The sequence below is a fragment of the Triticum aestivum genome, chromosome 1B, assembly GCF_018294505.1.
Source record: "Triticum aestivum cultivar Chinese Spring chromosome 1B, IWGSC CS RefSeq v2.1, whole genome shotgun sequence".
Classification (NCBI taxonomy): domain Eukaryota; kingdom Viridiplantae; phylum Streptophyta; class Magnoliopsida; order Poales; family Poaceae; genus Triticum; species Triticum aestivum.
The window spans coordinates 350,233,404-350,253,734 of record NC_057795.1 but is presented as its reverse complement, the minus strand read 5'-3'; the positions used below and the strand labels follow the sequence as shown (position 1 = coordinate 350,253,734).

At 43.5% G+C, this 20,331-nt stretch overlaps 1 protein-coding gene across 2 annotated transcripts; it reads left to right on the top strand.

Annotated features, from left to right (window-relative positions):
* The first annotated feature begins 14,940 nt into the window (after positions 1–14,940).
* On the top strand, positions 14,941–19,807 carry LOC123123383 (serine/threonine-protein kinase BSK2). Of its 2 annotated transcripts, none has more exons than XM_044543897.1 (10): positions 14,941–15,156; positions 15,282–15,538; positions 15,648–15,783; positions 16,161–16,294; positions 16,524–16,629; positions 16,948–17,033; positions 17,577–17,765; positions 17,854–18,012; positions 18,627–18,716; positions 19,069–19,807. In XM_044543897.1, exons 1-10 carry the CDS (start codon positions 15,069–15,071, stop codon positions 19,318–19,320), a joined length of 1,497 nt encoding a protein of 498 aa, XP_044399832.1. In that variant the 5' UTR covers positions 14,941–15,068; the 3' UTR covers positions 19,321–19,807. The 2 variants fall into 2 exon arrangements, with proteins under 2 accessions (XP_044399832.1, XP_044399825.1); XM_044543890.1 differs by having other exon boundaries at positions 18,603–18,716.
* Positions 19,808–20,331: the final 524 nt, after the last annotated feature.

The following is a 20,331-nucleotide window of genomic DNA, read 5'->3' as shown; positions in this document are numbered from 1 at the left end:
CTGCAGTCGACATAACTAAAACTCCAGGCGGTTAAACCAAAATCACACAGAACAAGGGAGTACCTTGCTCTGATACCAATTGAAAGTGCGTTATGTCGACTAGAGGGGGGGTGAATAGGCGATTTTTATGAATTCTTCACTGAGGAATTTGCCGGTGAGGAAATTCCTTAGCGAAGAACTATTAGCAGCGGAATAAGTACTCAGAAGTAAGCATAACAGAATACAAGCCTGGTTATCATGATGAAATGAAGACTAGCATAGAGTACAGAAAGCGTAATCACAGGATAACACAAGATGAAGACAAACAGACTGAAGAAATTGAACTGAGGAAATTGAGAAAGTCTTCAGTCAAAGTCTTCAAACACAGATATGAACAAACACTCAACACAGTAATGAGGAAATGAAAGGGTTGAGGAAATAGAACCAGTAGGTTGGTGAAGACAATGATTTGGTAGACCAGTTCCAACTGCTGTCTCAGTTGTACGTCTGGTTGGAGCGGCTGAGTATTTAAACTTGAGGACACACAGTCCCGGACACCCAGTCGCTGAGCATGCAGCTCAGGACACCCAGTCCTCACCGTATTCTCCTTGAACTAAGATCACACAGATCCCGTCCAATCACTCGTGGTAAGTCTTCAGGCGACTTCCAAACCTTCATAGACTTGGTCACACCAAAGAGGCACTTCGTCACAAGTGACACCGTAATCCTTTAAAGTTTGCCTCATCCATAGGAGTTGAGCACAACAACTACCAGCGGCCACATACTCTGCTTCGGTGGACGAGAGAGATACACAACTTTGCTTCTTAGAAGACCAACTCACTAAAGAGCAACCAAGTAATTGGCACCCTCCAGAGGTGGACTTCCTATCCACTTTGTCTCCTGCCCAATCTGAATCTATGTAGCCCAAAAGATCAAAGTTGGCTCCTCTTGGGTACCATAAGCCAAAGTTTGGGGTATGAGCCAAATATCGAAAGATTCGCTTGACCTCCACAAAGTGGCTTTCCTTAGGTGCGGCTTGAAACCGTGCACAAATTACCACACTCAACATGATATCCGGTCTAGATGCACAAAGGTAAAGCAAGGATCCAATCATGGAGCGATATACATTTTGATCCACCGCTTTACCATTGGGATCAATGTCAAGTTGGCATTTGACGGGCATTGGAGTGGAGGCCGACTTGACATCACTTATCTTGAATCTCTTGAGCATGTCTTGAGTATATTTAGATTTGTTGATGAAGGTTCCTTCTCTTCTTTGCTTGATTTCGAACCCGAGAAAGAACTTCAACTCTCCCATCATAGACATCTTGAACTTTAAGGTCATGAGTGCGGCAAATTCTTCATTGAAAGCTTTGTTAGGGGAACCAAAAATAATATCATCAACATATAGTTGGCACACAAACAACTCCCCTTTTACCTTCTTAGTAAAAAAGTGGGGTCGATTTTCCCGATTTCGAACCCACGATCTTGTAACAACTCCATAAGATGCTCATACCACACATGTGGGGCTTGTTTAAGGCCATAGAGCGCCTTGTGGAGTTGGTACACATGGTCGGGGAAATAGGGATCTTTGAACCCCGGGGGTTGTTTGACATACACCAACTCATTAATGGGACCATTAAGAAAAGCACTCTTCACATCCATTTGTTGCAACGTGAATTATGATGAGAAGCATAAGCAATCAACAAACGAATAGACTCAAGGCGAGCAACGGGAGCAAAGGTTTCACCGTAGTCGATACCCTCGACTTGGGAGTAGCCTTGTGCCACCAAACGAGCCTTGTTGCGAACAATGATCCCATGAGCATCTTGCTTGTTCTTGAATATCCACTTGGTTCCAATAACATTATGATTCCCGGTTGGCCTTGGCACTAATATCCACAATTGGTTATGCTCGAAGTTGTTGAGTTCTTCATGCATGGCATTTAGCCAATCCGGGTCCTCGAGCGCCTCATAAACCTTTTGGGGTTCGACACAATAAATAAACGCATGATGTTCACAATAGTTTGCTAATTGTCTACGAGTGCTTGCCCCCTTTCTTAGGCTTCCAACAACATTCTCCATAAGATGACCTTTGGTAGTGAGCTTGGAAGCAATCTTCGCGGCACGACGCTCTAATTCCTCCTCGGATGAGAAAAGAGGAGGGGTAACTTGATCATCTTGAGCGCCGTCATGAGCTTGTTCTTGATCTTGAGCTTGCTCTTGATCTTGAACTTGCTTGAAGGGGAGAACTTGATCTTGGGCATCATTTGGTGGTTCACCACCATCTTGAGCTTGATCTTGCCCTTGATCTTGTTCATGAGGTTGAGGGCCTTCACTTTGTTCTTCGGAAGCGTGTGGGTCTTGGGTTGGTGATGGCTCCACTTGAGTGGAGCATTGTCCTTCTCCTTCGGCTACAAGGGGTTCCTCAATGGGTAGGATATGACCAACACCCATTCTTCTTATGGCTTGGGGAGGAATTTCATCACCTACATCACAAGTACCACTTTGCTCCACTTGGGAGCCGTTATTCTCGTCAAACTCTGCGTTACACGTCTCCTCAATGAGTCCGGTGGACTTGTTGAGGACACGGTAAGCATGAGAGTTTGTAGCATAACCAACAAATATGCCATCAGAAGCTCTAGCCTCAAATTTAGACAAACGAACACCTTTCTTGAGAATGAAACACTTACACCCGAACACCTGGAAGTACTTGAGGTTGGGCTTGTTACCGGTAAGTATTTCATAAGGAGTCTTGTTCAAGCCTTTGCGGAGATAGAGCCGATTGGATGCATGAAATGCTGTGTTGATGACTTCGGCCCAAAAGTTGTATGGAGACTTGAACTCCGCCATCATGGTCCTTGCCGCATCCATCAACATCCGGTTCTTCCTCTCTGCGACACCATTTTGTTGAGGGGTATATGGTGCAGAATATTGATGCTTGATCCCCTCATCACTAAGAAACTCATCCAAGGTGTAGTTCTTGAACTCGGTGCCGTTGTCAATCCTTATTGTCAAGATCTTTGCATCATGTTGACGTTGAGCTTGATTTGCAAAGTCGATGACGGTTTGTTGAGTCTCACTCTTACTTTTGAAGAAATATACCCAAGTGTATCTTGAATAATCATCCACAATCACCAAGCAATACTTTCTACCTCCAAGACTATCAAAGGATGGAGGCCCAAAGAGATACATGTGAAGGAGCTCCAAGGGTCTCTTCGAGTAGATGATAGTCGTGGGAGGGTGAGCCTTCTCATGAAGCTTTCCTTCGATACAAGCACTGCAAGCACGATCTTTGGCAAAACTAACATTTGTTAGTCCACAAACATGGTCCCCCTTGAGAAGACTTTGCAAAGATCTCATATTGACGTGGGCTAAATGGCGATGCCAAAGCCATCCCACATCAACTTTAGCCATTAGGCATGTTGCGGTCTTAGTGGGTCGCTCCAAAAAGTTAATCACATAAAGACCGTTCTCGACATGCCCAACAAAGGCTACTTTAAGAGTCTTGCTCCACAAGAGGGCCACGGTATCAATATCAAAGAAAGTGGTAAAGCCCATAAGTGCAAGTTGACGAACAGAAAGTAGATTGTAAGCAAGGGACTCAACAAGCATGACTTTCTCAATCGTAAGATCATGAGAAATGACAACCTTGCCAAGACCCAATACCTTAGAAGACGAGGAATCACCCCACTCGATGTTGGTGGTCATAGAAGGGATCTTGTGCACGTCCACCACCAAGTCCTTGCTTCCGATCATATGATTTGTTGCTCCACTATCGAGCAACCATGATCCCCCACCGAAGTAAACACCTACAAGAGATCAATGCTTGGTTTTAGGTACCCATTTTGTAATGGGTCCTTTGATGTTAGTCACAAGGGTCTTAGGAACCCAAATAGACCATTCAGTGTACTCATAAGGAGAACCAACAAATTTAGCATAAACATGCCCATCACTAGCACGGCACAACACATAAGAAGGGTTAAAGTCATCGGCTTTGTTGGAAGGGGTGGCATTGCCCTTTTTGACATCACCACCCTTCACATCGTTCTTCTTCTCCTTAGGAGCACCCTCTCCCTCCTTCACAAAAGTTTGCTTGAGAGGGGGAGGTCATTTGGTCTTGTCGTTCTTCTTCTTGTTCTTGGATTTGGGTGCGAACCCAACTCCCTCCTTGGCCACAACTTCCTTTTGATTGCTCAAAAGGTCATTGAGGTTCTTCTCACCTTGTATGCATGTCACAAGGCCTTTCTCAAGTTGCTCCTTCAACTTGGCATTCTCCTCCACAAGATGCACATGCTCGCAACACGGGTTAGTGGCATTTGCATTATCAATTAATACCATATGAGGAAAGGTGGTTTTTTCCTTGCTTAGCTTCACTTGGAGTTGATCATGAGACTCCTTGAGGCTAGCATGAGCACCCTTCAAGACCTTGTGGGCCTTGTCGAGTATATCAAACTCCTCCTTGAGTCTAGCATGGTCAACGCCAAGTTTAGCCTTCTCGAAATTTAGCACACGAGATACAACAAGAGCATGATCAAGATCTTTCTTTAATTTAGCATGGTCATTGTTGTGTGACTCTTCAAGAGCCGAACGATGGCCACACTCTTCCTCAAGAGCATTAGAGAGAGATCCGATATCTCATTGGCATAGTCACGACTATGACCTTCCATCTTAGAGATGGTTTCTTCATGAGCCTCGATCATGTCATTGGCTTCACCAAGTTGTTCCAAGAGAGCAACGAAGTGCTTCTTGGATTTGCCCTTGAGCTTACTCATAAAAGACTCAAATTAATTCACCTCCTCATTAGACCCCTCACTTTCATCAATGGCATCCGTTAAGGAGGGATTAGTAATGATGGTGGTCTTGATGTTGGGGGTTACCTTGTTGGTGGCTTTAGCCATGAGACACTTGGCGGTGATGTTCTCATTGGGTGAGTTAAAGAGGGACATCCATGGAGTTGTGGCAATGGCAACGGAGGCCATGGCCATGGCTTCACTATCTTCATCCTCATCGTCATCCTCATGGTATTCTTCTTGAACCACCAACCCTCGAGTAGGAGTCTTTTTGGTGAAGTTGTTCTTGTTGGGGAAGGACTTGGCTTTGTCTTTTTGGATGAGCTTGACACCATTGTCTTCCCGCTTCTCGTAAGGGCAATCCACAACAAAGTGGCTCACATTGCCACAATTGTAACATGTTCTCGCACGTTGCTTGCCCTTGAACCCACTTGAGTTGTTTTTGTTGAAGTTGGGCCTTGTGTTCTTCTTGCTCGAAAATTGCCTTGAGGCAAGAGCCATGTGCTCATGATAATCATATTTTGTATCTTTGGGGTTGCTCTCCTCATCTTCCTCTTCTTCCACAATAACCTTGGCCTTCAAGGCAAGGGTGGGCTTCTTTGCTCTTTGAGAACGCAACACCGCGTTCTCGGCGGTCTTGTCCAAGATACTCATTGCCACAAACTCATACAACACTTCATTTGAGGACAAGGAGTGGAAGTCCGGTCTTTGACGGATGATGGATGACATGGCCTTGTGGTAAGGCATCATTGCTTTGAGGAACTTGCGCTTGATCCAATTGTCATCCGTGTCCTTGCTCCCATGATCTCGGAGTGAGACCGCGAGTTTGGTTACTCTCCAAAAGATCTCATGAGGTTCTTCATCTTCTTTCATTGCAAACTCATCAGCTTCATCTTGCACCACTTCATAGTTGGAGCGTTGAATGCTTGCGCTTCCCTTATAGAGGGAAACAACACAATGCCATGCATCTTTGGACATGGCAAAGGGTCGAAGATGAGGGAGATCTTCGGGTGGAACTGCATCTTGGATGATGAAGAGAGCATTCCCATTGAATTGATTATCCACGGCTTCTCTAGGGGTGAAGTTGCTTCGGTCATGTGGATAGAAACCTTCTTCAATGATTCTCCAAAGATTAGTATTCACATGATTTAAATGACGCTTGAAGTGATAAACCCAAGAATCAAAGTCCTCATTTTTCATAATCTTAGGAGGAGGGCCGGCATGATTTAAATGAGTAGAGGGAACCGGTCCTCCATAAATTGGAGGTTCCACATGGGCAAAGATGCCGGTGCCATTTCTACCACTAGTAGAAGGACCCTTTTCACTAGTAGCTTCCCCCTTGTCGGAGTTAGCATCCATCACCTTGTTAGTGGGACCGCCCACTTTCATCGGCGAGGTAGATAGTTTAAGTCCTTCTAAGAATTTATTAAACATGCTTTCAACCTCGGTTGTCATGGAGGTTTTCAATGTGTCCAAAGTCACATTCAATTCCTCAAGAGAAACCACGATTCCCCATCGGCCCTAGACGAGCTCGGATTCACACCGGAGTGCTCCTACCCACCGTCTATGGTGTCAACCATACTCTTTAGACGGCAAAGTCCTTCATAAAGAGACGAGGCTCTGATACCAATTGAAAGGATCGATATAGTTGACTAGGAGCGGGGGGTGAATAGGCAACTAACAATTTTTAGCTTTTCTTTACCAAATTAAACTTTGCATCAAAGTAGGTTGTCTAGATATGCAACTAGGTGAGCAACCTATATGATGCAACAACAGCAAGCACACAAGCAAGCAAGGGATACAACACAAATAAGCTTGCACAAGTAAAGGCACGAGATAACCAAGACTGGAGCCGGTGAAGACGAGGATGTGTTACCGAAGTTCCTTCCTTTTGAGGGGAAGTACGTCTCTGTTGGAGCGGTGTGGAGGCACAATGCTCCCCAAGAAGCCGCTAGGGCCACCATATTCTCCTCACGCCCTCACACAATGCGAGATATCGTGATTCCACTATTGGTGCCCTTGAAGGCGGTGACTGAACCTTTACAAACAAGGTTGGGGAAATCTCCACAACTTAATTGGAGGCTCCCAACGACACCACGAAGCTTCACCACAATGGACTATGGCTCCGTGGTGACCTCAACCGTTTAGGGTGCTCAAACACCCAAGAGTATCAAGATCTGCTAGGGATTAGTGGTGGGAATCAAATTTCTCTTGGTGGAAGTGTAGATCGGGGCCTTCTCAACCAATCCCGAGCAAATCAACAAGTTTGATTAGCTAGGGAGAGAGATCGGGCAAAAATGGAGCTTGGAGCAACAATGGAGCTTTTGGGAGAAGAGGTGAGTCAACTTTGGAGAAGAAGACCCCCTTTTATAGAGGGGGGAACAATCCAACCGTTACCCCCCAAAACAGCCCCACAGAGGGCGGTACTACCGCAGGGGGCAACAATACTACTGCTCCCCCTCGCGGTACTACCGCGCAGCCAGGGAGGGCAAGCAGATGGGCAAAACACGGACCCAGTGCAGTACTGCCGCAGTGGTAGGGCGGTACTAGCGCTCTCGAGCGGTACTACCTTCTACTGCTATTGCTTAGTGCCGCACAATTCGACACGAGAGGCGACCCCCTTGAGTCGACGCGGTAGGAGCCCGATACCGCAGCGGTACTATGGCTGAGGACCCACAGGCGGTACTACCGCTGCAGAGCAGTACTACCACCTATGGATCTTGAGTGGTACTACCGCTGGGCACCGCGGTACTACCGCTGGGACCAAATCACACTCATAGAAAGGGAAGAAAACCTCCATCGAAGCGGGAAGGCTCAGTGGGTGCAAAAAGGATGTGTACATGTCGATTCCACCCTAGCCTTACCAAAGCGGACCCCCTCTTGATAGTACGTGACTCCTACGAAACATGTCCACCAAAATAGAAACGAAAGAGCTACACCGTCTTGATTAAAACTCCGAGGGGAAGAAATCGTCTCGTGCCAAAGGATGAATCTCTGAAATTCTCAAAGCACACGATTAGTCCGCAAACGTGTTGTCATCAATCACCAAAACTACATCGACAGAGATATGCCTTAACAATTGCCCCTTCTCTCTTTTCTATCATTTTTTGGTGTGCTCTTTGGCCTCTTCTTTTTTTTGTCTGGAGTCTCATCCCGACATGTGGGGGAATCAAGTCTCCATCATCCTTTCCCCACTGGGACAATGCTCTAATAACGATTATCATCACACTTTTATTTACTTACAACTCAATGTTACAACTCGATAACTAGAACAATATGACTCTATATGAATGCCTCTGGCAGTGTATGAGGATGTGCAATGATCTAGCATAACATGTATAATAATCATGAACGATGGCCAGTGGCGGGGCCAGGAAATTAGAATGAGGAGGGCCAAGTATTGTTAATCCGTGTTAGGGAGGGCCAGCTCACTAGTATACACCACTTTAGCAACAATTTATCATGTATTAACATGTATATTAGGCTTGAAAAAGTAATGTTAGGGGACCAGGGCCCCTGCTGGCACTCCCTGTTCTCTTCCACTAACGGTGGCTGAGCCACAAGTATCATGTCCGCCTATGATCATGCAAAGCAATATGACAATGAACGTGTATGTCATGAAGACATAATAGTGGAAGTTGCATGGCAATATATCTCGAAATGGCTACGAAAATGCCATAATAGGTAGGTATGGTGGTTGTTTTGAGGAAGATATAAGGAGGCTTATGTGTGACAGAGCATATCATACCACAGGGTTTGGATGCGTCGGCGAAGTTTGCACCAACTCTCGAGGTGAGAAAGGGCAATGCACGATACTGTAGAGGCTAGCAAATTGTGGAAAGATAAGAGTGTGTATAATCTATGGAGTCACATTAGTCACAGAGAACTCACATACTTATTATGAAAGCCTATTGACCCTCAAAGCAAAGTACTACTCGCATTCCCCTAGGGAATTGGTTGGTAGGAGTTAACCATCGCCGCGCATCCGATTATTACAACACTCAAGGATTTCAATCAAAAATACGAATGCTCAAACATCCCCACCATGCCATGACCAACACTTATAAGAGAAGTTAATAACAACCTTTAATGCCGATATTTCTACTAACCAATGATCATGAACCAATATCCTTTCGTATTACGACATCAATATCATTAAACCACACATTTCATTTTTAGTGATCCACATGAAAGTTTTTATTATATCCCCTTTGAATACCTACCCTTCTCGGACTAGTATTATAACCCGTACATATTGCCATTACTATTTATGTGAAGATTTAAGTGAAGCATGAGAGTGCAATCATTCCTATTAAATATAACCATAGTCGTGCTCTAAAATATATAAGTGAAGCACTAGAGCAACTGCCTAACTCAAAAGATACAAGTGGAGCTCATGGAGTATTCTAACAAATCATGATAAATGTGTGTCCCTCTTTAAAGGTGTGTCCAGCAAATGATGATTATGGCAAAATAAAAAAGCAAACAAAGCAAAGCTATGGCACAAGACGCTCCAAGCAAAACTCATATCATGTGATGAATAAAAATGTAGCTCCAAGTAACATACCGATAGATTGTAGACGAAAGAGGGGATGCCATCTGGGGCATCCCCAAGCTTAGACACTTGGGTATTCCTTGAATATTACCTTGGGGTGCCTTGGGCATCCCCAAGCTTAGGGTCTTGCCGCTCCTTATTCCTTATTCCATCATGATCTCATGCAAAACTTGAAAACTTCAACACACAAAACTCAAAAGAAACCTCATGAGATCCGTTAGTATAATAGACAAATCACAAACTTTAGGTGCTATTATGAACCCATTCATAATTTATTATTGCATAATAGCTATTGTATTCTAACTTTTCCATGACTTATACCCCCGATATAATCCATAGCATCATTAAAACAAGCGAACTATGTAATTGAAAACAAAATCTGTCTAAAACATAATAGTCTGTAATGATCTGAAAGAAATTCATACTTCTGTAAATCAAAAAACTCTGAAAATTTAGGAAAACGTGTGCAATTTATATGCCAATCATGTGTAAAAATTTCAGAATTTTATCACATTCCAGTGAGTTATCGTAATTCTAGCACTGGGCGCAAAAGTTTCTGTTTTTTCACAGAATCAAGTCAACTATCAACAAAATCATCCCAAAGGCTTTACTTGGCACAGACACTAATTAAAACATAAAAAACGCAATCATAATAGTAGAAATAATTGTGTCAACAAATAAAAACAAAATGATAACTATTGGGTTGTCTCCCAACAAGCTCTTTCTTTGTAGACATTAAGATAGGCTTGAGATTTTGTTGATGCTCACATGAAAGATAATGTTTGAAACACCAATAGAGCATCATAAAACATGTGACAGACATATTTGAGTCTAACATACTTCCTATGCATAAGCATTTTATAAGAAAACAAATTATCAAGAAAAACAAAATCTAGCATATGCAAATATGAATAGTGAAGCATTAATAATTTTAACATCAAGAGAGGTAATTAAATAACATGAAAGTTTCTACAACCATATTTTCCTCTGTCATAATAACTACATGTAGGATCATAATCCATTCAACAATATAGCTATCATATAAAATAGTATCTGCATGATCCACATGCATAAAAGTTTTATGATCTTCCAAGATAGTGGGATTAACATTAACTAAAGTCATGCTCTCTCCAAACCCACTTTTATCAAAAACTTAGTAAGATTGATTGTTCTCCAAGGTAGTGGGATTTCTAAAGTCGACACTCTTCCAAACCCACTTTCAATATTCATATCATTATAATCACCCCAGTCATGATCATTATAATAAATACTAGGCATGACAAAATCATCATGTATAATGGTAAAAACACAACCCATTAATATAATCTCTAACAAGTGCAAACTTCTCTGATATAGTGTTGTTGGGAGAATTCCAAAAGATAATAGGACTATCAAGTGTGGGTGCAATAACAATGATTTCACTTTTTAACATAAGGAACTATAACAAGTTCATCCTCACAAGCATCATCAATATTGGCATCCTGGCCATAAGCAAAACAAGCATCACATTCATCAAAAAGGGACATTTCAAGCGAATCAATGGGTCATGATTATCTATAGATTCCTATATATTATTATTCTCTTCCAAAGCAGCAGACATTCTCCCAATAATTCATTAACATAGGCATTATGAGCATAGTTTTCATAGCAATATTTAAGTGTGGCAAAATTTCCAAATTTGTAGAGTACCATCATACTTTTCAATCAAAGAACCAACTTCATAGGCACCCTTAAAAGCAACAAATTCTTCATTTTTTTGATATTATAGTAACTATAAACACCCTTGGCATAAGAAGATAAGATAACAGTATCATTAAACTCACATAGGTAGGAAAGTTGTTTTTTAAGGTCCTTTCTAGAGAACAAGCAAAATCATATATTTCGCATAGATTCCAAGAATAACATAGCAAACAATTTATTTGATTCCATAGGAGTCTCCCCTTTTGAGACAACCGCTGACACACAAAATAAGCATGCTCATCTAATGATTTTTCCTCAACTAAACTAGTTGGGTTTTCAGTATGAACACAAACGGATCGAAGATGATCCAAGTAGAAACCTTTAAGTGGATCCATAAGTCTTTATTTTCTGTTTTTGTGTGATGGCATGATTATTGCAAGCAAACAAGCAAACTAACAAAATAAAATATTTTTGTGTTTTTGATTTTTTAGAGAAGTGGAGGGAGATGAAAAGAGAGGCACAATAAACGACAAATAAAAAGGCAAATAGAAAGTATAACAAGTAGATGATAGTTTGTATGTAGGAACCTGGCAAGAATTTGATGATGTCGCCCCAGGAACGGCGCCATAAATTCTTCCTCCTACTTGTAAACTGCATTGGGATTTCCCCGAAGAGGAGGGGTGAAGCAGTACAATAGATATAAGCATTTCCCTCAGTGAGAACCAAGGTTATCAAACAAATATAAGAACCATAAAAATTCCCGGCTTCAGTACCTACACACACAAAAGCAAATACTTGCACCTAACGCGGGCAAGAGGGTTGTCAATCCACTTGAACTTGTTACTTGCAAGGATTAATTCTGATAGTGATAGATAGATAGAAATAAAAGTAAAATAAAAAGTAAAATTGCAGCAAAGTATTTTTGTTTTTTAGCAATATGATAAAAGTAGACCCGGGGGCCATAGTTTTCACTAGAGGCTTCTCTCTCAAACACATAACATACAGTGGGTAAACAAATTACTGTTGGGCAATTGGTAGAAAAGCGCATAGTTATGACATATTCATGGCAATGATCATGTATATAGGCATCACGTCCATGACAAGTAGACTGACTCCTACCTGCATCTACTACTATTACTCCACCAATCGACCGTTGTCCAACATGCATGTATGGTATTAAGTTCATGACAAATAGAGTAACGCCTTAAGAAAGATGACATGATGTAGACAAAGTAAACCCAATCAATATGAATAAACCCCGTCGTTTATCCTTAATGGAAACAACACTATACGTGCCTCGCTACCCCTTCTGCCACTGGGTGAGGACACCACAAGATTGAACTCATTAAAAAGCACCTCTCCCACTGAATATAAATCAATCTAGTTGGCCAAACCAAAAGGATAGACCGGAGAGAAATACAAAGCTATAACAATCATGCTTAATAAAGTTCAGAAAACACTTAATTACTTTCAATGAATAATCTGATCATAAACCCACAGTTCATAGGATCCCAACAAGAAGACTACATCGGATAGAACTCCAAGAAGATCGAGGAGAACGTTGTATTGAAGATCAAAAAGAGAGCAGAAGCCATCTAACTACTAGGTATGGACCCGTAGGTTTGCAGTGAACTACTCACGCATCATCGAAAGGCAACAATGATGATGTAGAAGCCCTTCGTGATCAATTCCCCCTCCCGCAGAGTACCGGAAAAAGCCTCTAGATTGGACCACGGAAGAACAGAAGCTTGCAGCGGCAGAAAAAAAATGTTTCGGGTGGCTCTCTATTGGTTTGGAAATATATGTGAATTTATAGAGGTGGAATTAGGTCAATGGAGTTGCGTGGGGCCCACAAGCTCAGAGGGCGTGCCTATGAGCTCGTGGATCTCCCGTAGCTCTTCTGGTCTCCTCCCAAACCTTTTAGGGTCCCTTCTGGTCCAGAAAAAAATCACCCTCAAGTTTCATCGTGTTTGGACTTCATTTTGTATTGATTTTCTAAAAAGCCAAAAATAAGCAGAAAACAACAACTGGCACTTGACACTCGGTTAATAGGTTAGTATGGAAAAAGTGATATAAAATAGCAAACAAATGCATATAAAGCATTCAAGATTGATAATATAATAGCATGAAACAATCAAAAATTATAGATACGTTGGAGACGTATCAGCGAGCGACGGGGAAGTCGGGATGCCGCTTTCCTTCTTGAAGGCATCACCGAGGAGATCGATCACCCTCCTGCCTTTGGAATCCTTCTTCGGGTGAAAACATAGATCCACCTTGTCAGATTGGCAATGGGGTGGCCTTAACGACCTTACTTTGTTGGAAGCATTGTTTTGATGTTGCCGGTGGGCGCACCTGGTTGGCAGTGGTCTGGATGGCCGGGCTTCGGCTGTGGAGCCTGTGATGGCGCGATCGTTTGTGGTTGGCCGTGGAGGGCAGCAGAATCACACTTGACATGCGGGGAGCGTGAGGCAAGCCTTGTTCGTCCTCCTCTTGGGATCGAAGCGGCACATGTCCGCCTCTCTTTAGATATGTTTTCTCTCCAATGTTGATGAGGTTGAAGAACACGCCTGCGGCGGACATGCCGACGCGGGTGCTCCTGTGTTGTTGCGGCGAATTCTAAGTCAAAGGGTCACAAGTGCGATGGATGATGTACGATGACACCGCAATGGGTTGTGATGTGCTCTGCTCCGTCATGTTTAGTTTTTTCCAGCATTTTTGCATGTGTTATGGTGCTAGCGACCTAGTATAACTAGGTGTAGTTGCCTTGTTTAGGTGTTCGCCCGGTTTGCATCTAATAGACCGACCGGGGATTCTGACCCCAGAAGCAAGCAAAAGCCGAGTGGAAGAGCTACTCCAGCAACCCTTGATGATCTCATGTGGCTGAAGGCGAAGAACCTTGGTTTGGATGCTGGGGTATGATGGGACAACCTCAAGATCTCTGAAGACGGCGGTTTTTTTTCTCCTGCCAAGAAGCGTGACACTGACGGCAAGACCATGGTGAACAACCCCGTGTCTCCCCTTGCAATCTGCTGGTCGCCCCAGACGGCCCTGGCACCACCACTCAAGAGGAGGAGAGCGAGCGAGTTTGTGGTGTGATCTCACCCCTGTTTTGACAGGTGCCTGTTTTGCCTTCATTGTGTTTTCGTTTTTGCCCTTTGGTTCTTGTCGAGCAGGGCTGTAATTTTCTGTTCAAGTCTGAACCGGTGAACTTTAGTTTTAGTAGTTGCTAAAGACTCTGTATGGTTTCATTCTGGTTAATGGAACCGGGAAGGTGCCTCCCTATTCTTCTAAAAAAATAGACCGACCGGGCAGTTCTTGCCATCGACGTACTTCTTAATGAAATCTTAGCAGCTCTCCTCCTAACTTAAAGAAAGAAAGATAGGCCACATATGAACAATATTGTGCAAATTGTGGTGCATCCAACCATTTTTTGGATTTATTTAGGTGTGGATGATTGAAAAAAGAAAATCATGCCTATGCAGTGTAGCCAAGTTTAGCTGGATAATGTGGATAATGCAAATCTAGCCAAAATGTTAGCCTGCCAATTTTTTTTAATGGAGTAGAGGCAGCTGGTATTCTCGAGAAAAAGAATCAGAGGCAGATTCTACTGGCCTTATTCATCTTCTGCGCACACAGCATTGCTTGGTCGGTCGGTCCCTCGTTCATCATAAACCATCGATTTGATTCGGATCTGATTGAATGAATACACAGTAGACAGAAGAGCAGATACTTCTTTCGTCGTTGCAAAATACTCTATTGAATCGAATGATGTTTTCTGCTTCCTTTTTCCATTTATATAAAAAAAATTATACTCCTACACAGTACCAGCAGCGTACGGCTGGTGCGCGGTGTTTGGTGCGCACCCAGCGGATCCCTGCTGCCGCCGCGCTTCTCTCGGAGCGCTGCCTCCCACCTCAGTGACCTCACTCTGCCACACTCGCCTCTCCTGCTTCCTCCTTCCACCAGTCCACATTCACACACGCTCTCCCTCCCTCCCTCCCTCCCCCACCTCCGTTCCACCGCTCGCGTTCCATCCGCTGGCAGGCTAGCAGATCTCCGATGGGGTGCTTCCAGTCCAAGCCGGCGGGGAAGCCGCTGCCGCCCGACGCCGACGCCGCCCTCCCGCCCGACGACCCCGCAGATCCCGGTAAGCAAGCAAAGCAGGCAGGCGGGCGGGCCCGCCATTGCCGCCGCCTCCTAAACCCTAAGCCCCCAGCGAATGTGTCTGTCCGGAACGAATCTAATCTGGCCTGCTGTCTTGCTCCACGGAAGAGGCGGCGAACGGAGCGGACGGGGCGGGCGTGGACGGCGACGAGAAGGACGGGGCGAAGCGGGCGGTGCCGGTCTTCAGGGAGTTCGGGCTCGCCGAGCTGCGGGCCGCCACCAAGGGCTTCAGCGCCGACCTCATCGTCTCCGAGAGCGGCGAGAAGGCGCCCAACGTCGTCTACCGGGGCCGCCTCGACGGCGGCCGCCTCATCGCCGTCAAGCGCTTCTCCCGCCTCTCGTGGCCCGACCCGCAGCAGTTCCTCGTACGCGCCCCCTCGCTCCTGCTCCTGCACCCCAATGCGAATGCCTTGTCTGTTTGTGCGTCTCCGCTCGAGGATCCCGTTCCGGATCTTACGTGTTTGATTGCTGCAGGCGGAAGCGGCCGGCGTGGGGAAGGTGCGGCACAAGCGCCTCGTCAACCTCATTGGCTGCTGCGCCGAGGGTGACGAGAGGCTGCTCGTCGCGGAGTACATGCCCAACGACACATTGTCCAAGCACCTCTTCCACTGTACGTGTCACTGTCTATTCATATCCATGCCCAGTTAGCTATACTTGTTGTTGCTACGGGCTCTGACGTACTACTACTACTTGATCCGTGGAGGTTGGATCAAAACATGATTCCCCTCTGCATTGATTGAAGAGCTTAATGCACCTCTGCCATCACCACATTTGTCTCTTGCTGTCTCGTGCATAAACAGATGTGGTTAATTTGCCAGGACCATCTGGGCGTGTCTGCATTTTCTCTCTTCCTATATTTCTTTTTGGATTTTAGCTCAATCATCATAATCAGGACTTAATTTCAAATATGAAGATGCTTACCACACATACCATGTGGTGCTATATTTGTTTTGTTGTTTGACTGGAGTGTGGTCTGCCTCTTTGCAGGGGATAAGCAGCCGTTGCCATGGGAAATGCGGTTGAGGGTTGCACACTACATTGCACAAGCTCTCGATCATTGCAATGCAGAGAACAGGAAAATCTATCATGACTTGAATGCCTACAGAGTACTTTTTGATGAGGTACGCATAGTTTTGCCTGTCTGGTTCGATAGGTACTTGACAAGCAAGGATCACCTTACCGATGGAAATCTATTGGCTACTTCTTTACAGCTGACTTTTGCATCGTAGCTGCCGTTACTCCTTACATGAACATGAAAATTTTCTCATGAAACTTTTTATGAAATTTGATTGACCTCTGTAGCTACTGAGCAAATTCTCATTGTCATGAACGACATATGTTTGCCATCAGGAAGGTGATCCTCGCTTGTCAAGTTTTGGACTAATGAAGAACAGCCGCGACGGAAAAAGTTATAGCACTAACCTGGCTTACACCCCGCCAGAGTTCCTACGAACGGGTACGCATGACCACATGATCCCTCCACATTCATAATTAGCTAATAGTATTGGTGTTATCCATTACAAGTGAACATGTGGACTTATTTTAAGCTCAGTAGATATAAGATCAGTGCTTTTAGTGTGTCCACAGAGGTAATTTGTGAACCTGTAATGAATTTGTCTTTTAAAAACACTTCTGTGTTCCCTCAGAATCAGATGATGGTACCTTGTGGGTTGTTGTGATAAACTGATCGCATTTTCTCTTTTTACTCCTGAACTGCTCAGCACGTGTTCTACGGACTGCAGTGAATAATTTGTGCTTGACTCTTTAATGGCAGGCAGAGTCATCGCTGAGAGTGTGATATATAGCTACGGAACAGTTCTGTTGGATCTTTTGAGTGGGAAACACATTCCTCCTAGTCATGTATGCCTCATTTCAATCTTCGCTTTTCTTGTTATCAGTTCCTTGCATCGTGGATAGTACCATGCTGTATTTAATTATCATGCTGGAAGCTGAAATGTGCTTTGAACCATTAGCTTGAATCTGCTAAGCACTAGATTTCTTGATGGATAATAAGCAGGGGACATAACCATCTCGTCTCGAATGCTTAGGGTGTGTTTGGTTTGAGCCGAAACCAACCCTACCAAAATTTGGCTAGCCAATATTTTGCTTAAGGTTTTGGTCGTCCATATTTTTTTTTGGCCAATGTTTGCCAGAAAAGTGAACAAGAGTTGATTAGAGAGCACATATATACCAAAATATTGGTAACCAGTCAGACAAGAGCCAAAATTTTGGCTAAGACTAAAAGATGGTATGGTTGGTTTTGGTCACCATCCAAACATACCCTTATACTCGAAGCTAAGTGCAGCTCAAAGAACATAACATCATTATGCTAGGGTGTTGTATTGCCATCTATCACTGTTGCCATGCCAGTGAATTTCTCACGTCATTTGTTTCGAATTACAGGCACTTGATTTGATAAGGGGAAAGAACATACTGCTATTGATGGATTCCTCCTTAGAAGGGCAATATGCTAATGAAGATGCTTCAAAATTAGTCGATCTTGCATCAAAATGCTTGCAGTTTGAAGCTAGGGACAGACCCAATATAAAGTATTTATTGTCTTCTGTTGGGCCTCTTCAGAAGCAAAAGGAGGTAAGCCGCTTCGACCATCTTTTGGATTATTAATGCTCTGCATTGCCTACAGTAACACAATTCACTTATTTTATCAATCATAATTTAGGTGGCGTCACATGTGTTGATGGGCATTACGAAAACCACGTCGGTCTTACCAACTATTCTTTCTCCACTTGGAAAGGCATGTGCCGGAATGGACCTTACAGCAGTACATGATATATTGCTCAAAACAGGTTACAAAGATGATGAAGGTGCCGAAAATGAGGTAACATACAATTCATGTATCATTTCTCATTTATGATGCACCTGCTGTTAGGTCATCATTATGTGGTGAACTTTGTCATTTATTTGTGTCGACCTGGCATTTTTCTAGTCCTCTCTCAAATTAACTGCTAACTTGTTCGTGAAGGTCCTGTACTTGATTTGTTTTTGGCATATGGTTTCCTGCACCTTTCCTATGCTAGTTTACAATTACGTATGATTAGCTATGTTGGCGTTGCATGATTAAATTGAAAAAAAAAGCATCTAAGACGTCTTCTCTTCTGTATGGAGAAGCTGACTTTCATCAATAACCGATAATTCTTTCTTGTCCATAGTTAAAAAGGCAATCATTTTACACTGGATAACCGAGTATTTTGTCAGGCTTAAACTTAGGATGCTGTTGTGCGCATTTGCTTATTAAACTCCTTTTTGGCTATTTTTCTTGTGCACAGAATATGCCATATGCTTTTTTGCCTCTCTCTTTTCTTATTCCCATTTGCTCAAGTATTTAGAATTATGAAATCTCATTCGTTTGCTCTGTTAAGATAAGCTAGTTTTATTTGGTGCATGTTTATGCTGCTGTAAAAACTGAAGTTGTCCTTTCAAGAATGGACTCAGCAAGTGCAAGAGATGCTGAACACAAAGAAGTTTGGTGATATTGCATTTCGAGATAAGGATTTCAAGACTGCAATTGACTACTATTCAAAGGTAACATCACTTAAATTCTCTGTTCTTATTTTTAACTAGGATATCCAAGTTCATGAATCAAGAAAGTTTGCTTCATGATTGTTTGTGCCAAATACTCCCTCCGTCCCATAATATAAGAACGTTAGTGTCAAAAACGTTCTTATATTATGGGACGGAGGGAGTACTAATTAAATAATATACTTTCCATAAGCAGTTTGGCCCTCAATCTGTTACCTCAAGTGCTGCCAGTAAAGCAGTCACTAAGGAATTCTACTTTCTAACTGATGTACAATGTCACCAAAGCTTTCATTGGGTTTGTGATTTTCATTTTTGTGTGTCGTGTAACATGACAAGCTAATTTGCCATGTTGCAGCTAGTTGGAATGATGTCAGTACCTTCAGCTACAGTTTTCGCCAGACGGAGTTTTTCCTACCTGATGAACGGTCAGTCGGAGCTTGCTCTACGCGACGCAATGCAGGCCCAGGTCTGCATGCCCGAATGGCCTACTGCATTCTACCTCCAAGCCCTAGCTCTCTCAAAGCTTGGAATGGAAACCGATGCACAGGACATGCTCAATGACGGAGCCACCTTTGAGGCCAAGAAGCAAAACAGCTGGCGTGGTTAGGGACGAAGCCACGGCTTCCCCCAAACTGTTGCTGCCTTTCAACAGAAAAGAGTACAATGATGAGTGTTCACTGGGACGTCTGATGAACTGCTAGGAGTGGGATTGAAGTGCACTGTTTTATCGTGCCGAATTCGCGACCCCTGCCCCCAAATGTCGATTAACGACGTTGTCGTGACCTGGAAGATCTAAATGGGCAGAAGGCTTATGAGTTGCACCACATGGTGGCAAGATTTCGCCGATCATTGCATGGCAGTGCTCCTGTGGGTGAGAAGATTGTAATTAAGGTGACGATCTCTTAAACGATTTCTCCTTTTCTTTGTTTCTGCTGGATGGCTGGACGATTGTGTGGGAACAGAGGGGGTTTGTTCCTTGTGATTAGCTGGGGAGAAAATAAACCAGAGCCATCTGAATTCTGTTTGATTCGACCATGTTTCCTCGTCTGCTGCTTCTCTATTGAATGAATTGGTGGTGATTTGCATCAAAATAATGTTAGATCATTTTTAGCCCTGCGTCCTGTTTTCTGGACAGACAGTGCCTTGCTTGTCTTTGATTGTTTTGGCCACGTCAGATGATATTCTGTCAGCGTGTCCTCTGGCATCTGAACCTCGATGTATGAACTTGCATTAACCTAGGTCTTGTTAGTTGAAGAAAGAACTTAGGAGGTGTTTGTTTCGTCCATGGAACCTGATTACGGACTGTAACAGCATTGGACTGGACAAACCCCATTTTGTTTGGTTTGTACACTGTAAAGGAAACAGATACCTAAACAGTGTTTGGTCAGCTTAAAAAAAAACAGTGTTTGGTTTGACACAGTAACAGGAACCTTTCCACGTTCAGAACACAACATGGGCTTTCACATGCGTCAAACAAGCACATAATTTAGAAATATTTTTGCATTCATCCAATGCAAAGACATCTTTTAACCAGAATTTGGCTCCACTTTAACGACATTACATATTTTTAAAATGAAAATGATACGAACTCAGAATTCAACGACACTTCGAAATAAAT

What these genes read in the sequence shown, in the direction of transcription:
- LOC123123383 (XM_044543890.1), top strand. Translation starts at nt 15,069, where the DNA reads ATGGGGTGCTTCCAGTCCAAGCCGGCGGGGAAGCCGCTGCCGCCCGAC. An exon ending in GTCCAAGCACCTCTTCCACT is followed by an intron (nt 15,784 to 16,160) that starts GTACGTGTCACT and finishes GCCTCTTTGCAG; the next exon opens with GGGATAAGCAGCCGTTGCCA. An exon ending in CTCTTCAGAAGCAAAAGGAG is followed by an intron (nt 17,766 to 17,853) that starts GTAAGCCGCTTC and finishes ATCATAATTTAG; the next exon opens with GTGGCGTCACATGTGTTGAT.